At 46.7% G+C, this 10,303-nt stretch overlaps 1 protein-coding gene across 1 annotated transcript; it reads left to right on the top strand.

Moving 5' to 3' along the window:
* Positions 1–1,886: 1,886 nt before the first annotated feature.
* Positions 1,887–3,137, top strand: LOC135534507 (proteoglycan 4-like). The gene has a single exon (XM_064961472.1). It carries the CDS (start codon positions 1,887–1,889, stop codon positions 3,135–3,137), a length of 1,251 nt encoding a protein of 416 aa, XP_064817544.1.
* The last annotated feature ends 7,166 nt before the right edge of the window (positions 3,138–10,303 follow it).

Genomic DNA, 10,303 nt, shown 5'->3' with positions numbered 1-10,303 from the left:
AGAGGTGGATCAGAGACTCACCAGCAGCAAGAGCGACCTCATTGATGTATACAGAAGAGAGTCGGTCCAATAATTGAACCCTGTTGCACCCCATAGAGACTGCCAGAGGTCCGGACAGCAGACCCTCCCGATTTGACACACTGAACACTATCAGAGAAGTAGTTGGTGAACCAGACGAGGCAATCATTTGAGAAACCAAGGCTGTTGAGTCTGCCGATGAGGATGTGGTGATTGACAGAGTCGCAGCCTTGGCCAGATCAACGAATACGGCTGCACAGTAATGTTTCTTATCGATGGCGGTTAAGATATCGTTTAGGACCTTGAGCGTGGCTGAGTACACCCATGACCAGCTCTGAAACCAGATTGCATAGCAGAGAAGGTATGGTGAGATTCGAAATGGTCGGTAATCTGTTTGTTGACTTGGCTTTCGAAGACCTTATAAAGGTATGGTAGGATAGATATAGGTCTGTAGCAGTTTGGGTCAAGAGTGTCCCCCTTTGAAGAGGGGGATGACGCAGCTGCTTTCCAATCTTTTGGAATCCTCAGGCGAGCATGAAAAGAGGTTGAACAGGCTAGTAATAGGGGTGGCAACAATTTCGGCAGATCATTTTAGAAAGAAAGGGTCCAGATTGTCTAGCCCGTCTGATTTGTAGTGGTCCAGATTTGCAGCTCTTTCGGAACATCAGCTGAACGGATTTGGGAGAAGGACAAATGGGGAAAGCTTGGGCGAGTTGCTGTGGGGGTGCAGTGCTGTTGACCGGGGTAGGAGTAGCCAGGTGGAAAGCATGGCCAGCCATAGAAAAATGCTTATTGAAATTCTCAATTATGGTGGATTTATCAGTGGTGACAGTGTTTCCTATCTTCAGTGCAGTGGGCAGCTGGGAGGAGGTGTTCTTATTCTCCATGGACTTTACAGTGTCCCAGAACTTTTTGAGTTAGTGTTGCAGGAAGCAAATTTCTGCTTGAAAAAGCTAGCCTTGGCTTGACATGACGTGACAGTGTAAGAGGTTTTAGGACAAACGACATGAGGTGACAGTGTAAGAGGTTTTAGGACAGAACAACATGACATCATCACCGCTGTCAACTCAATGCGGTCATACAGTAAATCCTTCTCATTATGGTAATCATTGACAGTGGATCATTTGCGTAAATCTGATGATTTAACTCACAACTCTATGGCCTTGTTCCACATGATGACGTATCCAGACAGAGCAGAAGGACTCGATGTTGACGATGTGTGTGTTTGCCACGCTCTGTGCCAACGTACAGCCATTTACTCTGGAAGGGGATGTGGCAAAACGTGATCCTGAAGCAGAAAAAGAAGAATCAGCGTTGACAAATGATCAAATACAATACAATGTGTTTGATTTGGTTGGATTTGTGTGTGTGTGTGTGTGTGTGTGTTTCTTCCCACCTGTGTAATCAATGTTTTACCTCAGATAATAACCACCCCACTAATTATCCTACTCTCAAATACACCGTATAAATGTACATTTTCACAATTATATCATAATTATGTTTGGCTAACTGTCTGTAGATTATGGATTTCGTTTGCTTTGCACTGTTTTGATTAGCCCTGTTTTCCCTGCATCCTTACAAAAGAAGGTGCTACCTAAAGCATAGAGGGTTATTAAGTTGTCCCCATAGGAGAACCCTATGGTTCTACGTGGAACCCTTTCAACAGCAAAATGTTCTACCTGAAACCAAAAGGTTTTCCTATGCGGACAAACAAAACAAATATATATTTTATATTTCCCAGATATTGCCCAAGTTTTGTAATATCACCCCAACACATCACTCCACATCTCCTGGCAGTCAGCGCCTGGTCTCTATAGTGATGACAGGAATGTCCCTATTAGACAACAGCCATCAATAAGTCATGTATCATGACCCTGACACAAACAGCAGCTAATCACCAGTGGCCACCTCTCAAGAGGCAGTCTTCCCCGATGTCCCAAGGGCAGCCTTCCCCGGCGTCCCAAGAGGCAGCCTTCCCCGGCGTCCCAACAGAGCAGCGACATCCCAAGAGGCAGCCTTCCCCGGCGTCCCAAGAGGCAGCCTTCCCCGACGTCCCAAGAGGCAGTCTTCCCCGGCGTCCCAAGAGGCAGCCTTCCCCGGCGTCCCAAGAGGCAGCCTTTCCCAACAGGAGTCTTCCCGACATCCCAAGAGGCAGCCTTCCCCGGCGTCCCAGAGGCAGTCTTCCCCAATGTCCCAGAGGCAGCCTTCCCCGGCGTCCCAGAGGCAATCTTCCCAACGTTCCAGAGGTAGCCTTCCCCCGGCGTCCCAAGAGGCAGCCTTCCCCGACGTCCCAGCAGTCTTCCCCGGCGTCCCAACAGGCAGTCTTCCCCGACATCCCAGAGGCAGCCTTCGTCCCAGAGGCAGCCTTCGTCCCAAGAGGCCTTCCCCGGCGTCCCAAGAGGCAGCCTTCCCAAGAGGCAATCTTGTCCCCAGGCAGTCTTCCCCGGCGTCCCAAGAGGCAGTCTTCCCCGAGGCGTCTTCCCGATGTCCCAGAGGCATCTTCCCCGATGTCCCAGGCGTTCCCAGAGGCAGCCTTCCCCAACGTCCCAGGCAGTCTTCCTCCGTCCCAAGAGGCAGCCTTCCCGACGTCCCAAGAGGCAGTCTTCCCCGACGTCCCAAGAGGCAGTCTTCCCCGACATCCCAAGAGGCAGCCTTCCCCGCGTCCCAGAGGCAGCCTTCCCCGCGTCCCAGAGGCAGCCTTCCCCGACGTCCCAACAGGCAGTCTTCCCCGACATCCCAGAGGCAGCCTTCCCCGGCGCCTTCCCCCGGCGTCCCCAGGCAGTCTTCCCCAATCTTCCCCAAGACAGTCTTCCCAATGTCCCAAGAGGCAGTCTTCCCCGACGTCCCAGAGGCAGTCTTCCCCGATAGCCTTCCCCGTCCCAAGAGGCAGTCTTCCCCGATGTCCCAAGAGGCAGTCTTCCCCGATGTCCCAAGAGGCAGTCTTCCCCGACATCCCAAGGGGCAGTCTTCGTCCCCAAAGAGGCAGTCTTCCTCCCAACGTCCCCAGAGGCAGCCTTCCCCCGGCCCCAACCTCCCAACAGGCAGTCTTCCCCGACATCCCAAGAGGCAGCCTTCCCCGATGTCCCAAGAGGCAGCCTTCCCCGGCGTCTTCCCGATGAAGGCATTCTTCCCCGGCGTCCCAACAGGCAGTCTTCGTCCCCGGCGTCCCAGAGAGGCAGTCTTCCCCAGCGTCCCCCAGAGGCAGTCTTCCCCAACGTCCCAAGAGGCAGTCTTCCCCAACGTCCCAAGAGGCAGTCTTCCCCAGGATAGAAAATGCCCTGCACTTTCTGTTCTTCTGCCTGGTGTTCTCTTATTTTCTTCCCACCCTCTCTCACAACTCACTACCTCTTTATCTCACTGAACTCTGGAGCCTAGGGCCAAATAACAGGTTTTTTCAGGCAAAAGCACAGATAGGTTTGTCAACAACAAAAAAACAGTTTGTTTTTACCTTTATTTAACCAGGCAAGTCAGTTCCAGAACAAATTCTTATTTTTCAATGGCGGCCTGGGAACAGTGGGTTAACTGCCTGTTCAGGGGCAGAACAACAGATTTGTACCTTGTCAGCTCGGGGGTTTGAACCGCAACTTCCGGTTACTAGTCCAACGCTCTAACCACTAGGCTACCTTACCCTGAAAGCAATTACCATGGCAACAGCTGCAAGCTCTTTTTTTGTTGTTTATCTCTCACGCCGCAGTGTGTTTGCTAATTATTCCATTCCATTTCAGTAGCAAGAGACACTAACAGCTCCATTTCTACCTGTCATTTTCTCAAGTGAAAGCACAAAAGTCAAATGGGAGGCATGTACGGGTACTTTACTCACACGTAAAAGTTATCCGTAAACACGCTACGTTGACTGTGGAATTATTAGGCAATCAATAAACCCTTCGACAGCGCGCATGCTCTGTGTTTATGTGACGTAGTGTATTCAAGTAGGTAAGGTATCTGGCGGTGGCGTCCTCGTGTCAGTCATTCAGTCAGTATTAGCATCCATCACGTTTATAAAGCAGCACAACTATTATACAGATCAACACTACTCCTCTCCTGGAGAGAGGATCAGCAGGACCACCTTCCACCAACCACCCTACCTCCACTAACCCTGTGAGATGCAGGATTATTACATAGGAGACAAGCGAGATGGAAGACTATTCAATAAGGATTTGGACCTGGTGGGGAGAATGGTAAAATCAGGAGAGATAGGAGAAGAACATCTGTGTGAGACAATGGGGGGGTTCTGTTTGATTTCACCATGTAACGGTTTTCTTCCGTTGAAGGAGAGGACCAAAATGCAGCGTGGTTGGCGTTCAACATGTTTAATCAAGACCCATACACGAGAACACTACAAAATAACAAACGTGAAAACCGCACCAGTCCTATCTGGTGCAATGACACAAAGACAGAAGACAACCACCCAAAAGTACCCACAGAATATGGCTGCCTAAATATGGTTCCCAATCAGAGACAACGATAGACAGCTGCCTCTATTTGAGGACCAATCTAGGCAACCATAGACATACAAACTACCTAGAAAGGACACAGCACCATAAACATACAAAAAACCTAGACCAGGCTAAACATAATCCCCCTCACGTCACACCCTGACCTAACCAAAATAATAAAGAAAACAAAGATAACTAAGATAGGGCGTGACATCATTTCCCGAAGGTTTTCTACCAGAAGAAATATCAGCCACATCATCTAGAGAGGAAAGTTACATGAGGTTAGTTAGTCACGACATATGTGAGAATCTTGTTTATTTTTCACCTATTGAGATCTAACAGCGATATCTGAAGAAGAAAAAATGGATGAGGATATTTACAAAAACTGAAATTCGGTTTTGTTCCTCAAAGGTAAAATTGTTGCACCTTTTTATGTTTTCGCCTTGTGTTTCTCTGATCGTCATAAGAAATGTAATTTATTTCTAAAATAATGAATACATAAATAAACCCCAAAAGCCTAATCATCCAAGATTAACACTCCCAACTGATGGAACTAAGCCTTGAAATCAAAGCACTTGGTTTTGGCAGAAATGTGACTAAGTCCCCACTCAGCCAATCAGCTATTAGGAGGCAACCATTTCAGACAGCCTGTTAGATACTCATGGCGGTGTCAGACCCTCATCTCTCATTTACACTCTATTTGCATAATTTTAATTTAACTGGAAATCAGAACTTCAGGAGCGAAAAGCAGAGACAAAAACAAGGGGGCGGGAGGGGTAGGGGGATAAAGACAGGGTTTGCACAGGTCTTGAGAGTGACCGTGTGATGGGGTGAAAGTCAAAAAGGTTTTGTGTGACTCAGACAGCTTGACGAGGGCGCCGTCAACACGGCTCATGATTATCAATTAAATCAGGAGGAGACGTGAGTTCAACTGACCGCCAGCTGGCTGGGCAGCCGAGGAGCTACTATTGGGGAAATAATTAAGTCACTCGATAGAGATCAATGGAACATGTTGTTTCTCAATCTTGAACACATGACCTTCCCATCTGTTTCTTTGACAGCTTCAGTTTCCCCACTGAGAGGAGATTAGGAGGCCACTTTATGTAACATTGATAGATTGTACATAATAATTTGTTCTTAACTGATTTTCCTTCCTAATAAAAGTTAAATTAGAGCCATGATACACCACAGTTATCTGAGAGGAGGAGCCAGGATAGACCACAGTTATCTGAGAGGTGGAGCCAGGAAACACCACAGTTATCTGAGAGGAGGAGCCATGAAACACCACAGTTATCTGAGAGGAGGAGCCAGGAAACACCACAGTTATCTGAGAGGAGGAGCCATGAAACACTACAGTTATCTGAACGGAGGAGCCATGAAACAGCACAGTTATCTCAGAAGGGTAAAACGGGAAAATGGACCATTTAAGTAATTTTGACACCTGTTAATTCAGCTAAAATGTTTCTTTGGTCTCCTCCGTGTGTGTGTGTATGAATGAGCGTATGTGTGTGTGTGTGTGTGTGTGTGGTGTGTGTGTGTGTGCTCTGTATAATCCACACACTTATATCATGCCATGGTAAAACAGATTACGTTATCATGAGTAAAACCTGCTGAATGTAAAAAACGCACTCCACTGATGATAGCTATTTTCCATGGAAGAGACGTGAAAAGACATGCATGAACGCACCCACTCTCCACAGTCAGACACATTCATTGGCGAACCTTCGTAAAAGCCCTCTGTCCGAGCGAAACGCTTTAATCCATGTGCATTAAGAGATCACAATAATATCTCTCTCTGAGAAATCTGTTTCCTCTTAGTCAGGTCACCGGTGTGATATTCTAACTGGCTCTTGAGATGCCTGGAATTCATTTTCTCAGCCAGGCACCGAGAAGTACAGAGAAAAACCAGGTTGTTTTTCAGTATAAATCATCTCTGGCACCGAGAAGTACAGAGAAAAAAACAGGTTGTTTTTCAGGATAAATAATCTCTGGCATCAAGACGCAAAGAGAATAACCAGGTTGTTTTCAGGATAAATAATCCCTGGCACCGAGACACACAAAGAATAACCAGGTTGTTATTTAGCCAGCCACTGAGAGGCACAGAGAATAACCAGGTTGTTATTTAGCCAGGCACTGAGAGGCACAGAGAATAACCAGGTTGTATTCCGGATAAATCATCTCTGGCACTGAGAGGCACAGAGAATAACCAGGTTGTATTCCGGATAAATCATCTCTGGCACTGAGAGGCACAGAGAATAACCAGGTTGTATTCCGGATAAATCATCTCTGGCACTGAGAGGCACAGAGAATAACCAGGTTGTATTCCGGATAAATCATCTCTGGCACTGAGAGGCACAGAGAATAACCAGGTTGTATTCCGGATAAATCATCTCTGGCACTGAGAGGCACAGAGAATAACCAGGTTGTTTTATAGCCAGGCACTGAGAGGCACAGAGAATAACCAGGTTGTTATATAGCCAGGCACCGAGACACACAGAGAATAACCAGGTTGTTATATAGCCAGGCACTGAGAGGCACAGAGAATAACCAGGTTGTTATATAGCCAGGCACTGAGAGGCACAGAGAATAACCAGGTTGTTATTTAGCCAGGCACTGAGAGGCACAGAGAATAACCAGGTTGTTATTTAGCCAGGCACTGAGAGGCACAGAGAATAACCAGGTTGTATTCCGGATAAATCATCTCTGGCACTGAGAGGCACAGAGAATAACCAGGTTGTTTTTCAGGATAAAGGATATTTGGCCACCTGTCTACTCAGAATCTAAAGGTGGATCATAATCATGAACTTGTCAGATGTTGTAGGTCTTGGTGCAATTACCAAAAAACATTCCAGTACCGTCCACTAGGGCTCCCAAGTGGCACAGCGATCTAAAGCACTGCATATCAGTGCTTGAGGCATCACTACAGACACCCTGGTTCAATTCCAGGCTGTATCACAACTGGCTGTGATTTGGAGTCCCATAGGAAAAAGCACAATTGGCCCAACGCCGGGTTTGGGTGTAAGCTGTCATTAATTTTAATTTTACTTTTAGTTAACCTTTATTTAACCAGGCAAGTCAGTTAAGAACACATTCTCATTTTCAATGACGGCCTGGGAACAGTGGGTTAACTGCCTGTTCAGGGGCAGAACAACAGATTTGAACCTTGTCAGCTCGGGGGTTTGAACTTGCAACCTTCCGCTTACTAGTCCAACGCTCTAACCACTAGGCTACCCTTGCCTTAGTTAAATAAAGGTTACATGAGAATTATTGTTCTCACAGGGTAGAACATCACAGGAAAGGAAAGACAAGAAGGAGAGGATAGAGGGGTCGAGATGGGAGGAGAGGATAGAGGGGTCGAGATGGGAGGAAAGGATAGAGGGGTCGAGATGGGAGGAGAGGAGAGGATAGAGGGGTCGAGATGGGAGGAGAGGAGAGAATAGAGGGGTCGAGATGGGAGGAGAGGAGAGGATAGAGGGGTCGAGATGGGAGGAGAGGAGAGGATAGAGGGGTCGAGATGGGAGGAGAGGAGAGGTTAGAGGGGTCGAGATGGGAGGAGAGGAGAGGATAGAGGGGTCGAGATGGGGAGGAGAGGAGAGGATAGAGGGGTCGAGATGGGAGGAGAGGATAGAGGGGTCGAGATGGGAGGAGAGGAGAGGATAGAGGGGTCGAGATGAGAGGAGAGGATAGCGGGGTCGAGATGGGAGGAGAGGATAGAGGGGTCGAGATGGGAGGAGAGACAGTGACAAGGAGATACTAAATATCATCTGATTTTGTGTTGATCCAATCACTTATCACCTCTGCTTCGGGAAGATCAAAATTCCTCCAAGGCAATACTGCTGCAACTGTTACTCACAAATCTGGTGACTCACAACCACACAAACAACTGAAGAGCATCTGCATGACGTGAAAATCCTATACCAAAACACACACACCGTCATCATAGCAGAAATAATCAGTGCCATCAGATAAAATGTAGCGTACATGTGAACGTGATGGCAATGATCATGGCAGGAAAATGTCACCTCCCACCTAGGAGCGACTGGAAAATCTATTACAAATGTCACCTCCCACCTAGGAGCTACTGGAAATCTATTACATATGTCACCTCCCACATAGGAGCTACTGGAAATCAATTACAAATGTCACCTCCCACCTAGGAGCTACTGGAAACTATTACAAATGTCACCTCCCACCTAGGAGCTACTGGAAATCTATTACAAATGTCACCTCCCACCTAGGAGCTACTGGAAATCTATTACAAATGTCACTTCCCACCTAGGAGCTACTGGAAATCTATTACAAATGTCACCTCCCACCTAGGAGCTACTGGAAATCTATTACAAATGTCACTTCCCACCTAGGAGCTACTGGAAATCTATTACAAATGTCACTTCCCACCTAGGAGCTACTGAAATCTATTACAAATGTCACCTCCCACCTAGGAGCTACTGGAAATCTATTACAAATGTCACTTCCCACCTAGGAGCTACTGGAAATCTATTACAAATGTCACCTCCCACCTAGGAGCTACTGGAAATCTATTACAAATGTCACCTCCCACCTAGGACCTACTGGAAATCTATTACAAATGTCACCTCCCACCTAGGAGCTACTGGAAATCTATTACAAATGTCACCTCCCACATAGGAGCTACTGGAGTTTGCCTGTGCTTACCACCATTCTGTTTATTGTTTTATCCTGGAAAACTCCCCAATCCATATTAACGATTACAAGCATATCCCATTAAATGATGCAGCCACCATTATGCTTGAAAAGCATATGCTTGTTACTCAGCAATGTGTTGGTTTGTACAGTGCCTTGCGAAAGTATTCGGCCCCCTTGAACTTTGCGACTTTTTGCCACATTTCAGGCTTCAAACATAAATATATAAAACTGTATTTTTTTGTGAAGAACCAAAAGGCACAAATTTAAATTTTTATTTACGGATAGCCAGGGGCACATTCCAACACAATTTGCTGGCGGCACAGTTCAATGTATCAACAGTTCAACAATACCTGTACTGAAGTCATAAAGCAGACGAATCAGGACTTTACCTGGCTGAGCAGACAGGCAGCCTGGAACATTCCTTAAATACCTGACGAGAGGGAACTCATTTGCAAATAAAGCGTTTGTGTTTAGTAGGTCCTCCAGATGAGAGGCAGTAGGGATGACCGGGGATTTTCTCTTTAAGGGTGTAGTACATTATTTTCTTTAGGAATGTAGTGGAGTAAAAATAAAAGTTTTCAAAAATATAAATAGTAAAATACAGATACCCCAAAAAGTAGTACTTTAAAGTATTTTACAACACTGGACAAAAGGCACCTAAAGACTCTCAGACCATGAGAAACAAGATTTTCTGGTCTGATGAAACCAAGATTGAACTCTTTGGCCTGAATGCCAAGTGTCACATCTGGAGGAGACCTGTCACCATCCCTAAAGTGAAGCATGGTGGTGGCAGCATCATGCTGAAGGGTTGTTTTTAAGCGGCAGGGACCAGGAGACTAGTCAGGTTTGAAGGAAAGATGAACGGAGCAAATCCTTAATCCTTAAAGAAAACATGCTTCAGAGTGCTCAGAATCTCAGACTGCTGTGAAGGTTCTCATTCCAGCAGCACAATAAACCAGAGCACACAGACAAGACAACGCAGGACTGGCTTCGGAACAAGTCACTGAATGTCCTTGAGTGACCCAGCCTGAGCCCGGACTTGAACCCGATCGAACATCTCTGGAGAGACCTTGAGAGGATCTGTAGAGAAGAATGAGAGAAACTCCCAAAATACAGGTATTCCAATCTTGTAGTGTCATACTCAAGAAGACTTGAGAAGACTTGAGTCTGTAATCGCTTCAGCA

The sequence above is a fragment of the Oncorhynchus masou genome, unplaced genomic scaffold (assembly GCF_036934945.1).
Source record: "Oncorhynchus masou masou isolate Uvic2021 unplaced genomic scaffold, UVic_Omas_1.1 unplaced_scaffold_3501, whole genome shotgun sequence".
Lineage (NCBI taxonomy): Eukaryota > Metazoa > Chordata > Actinopteri > Salmoniformes > Salmonidae > Oncorhynchus > Oncorhynchus masou.
Note: the sequence above shows the minus strand (reverse complement) of the source record. Positions and strands in the feature narration are given on the sequence as shown.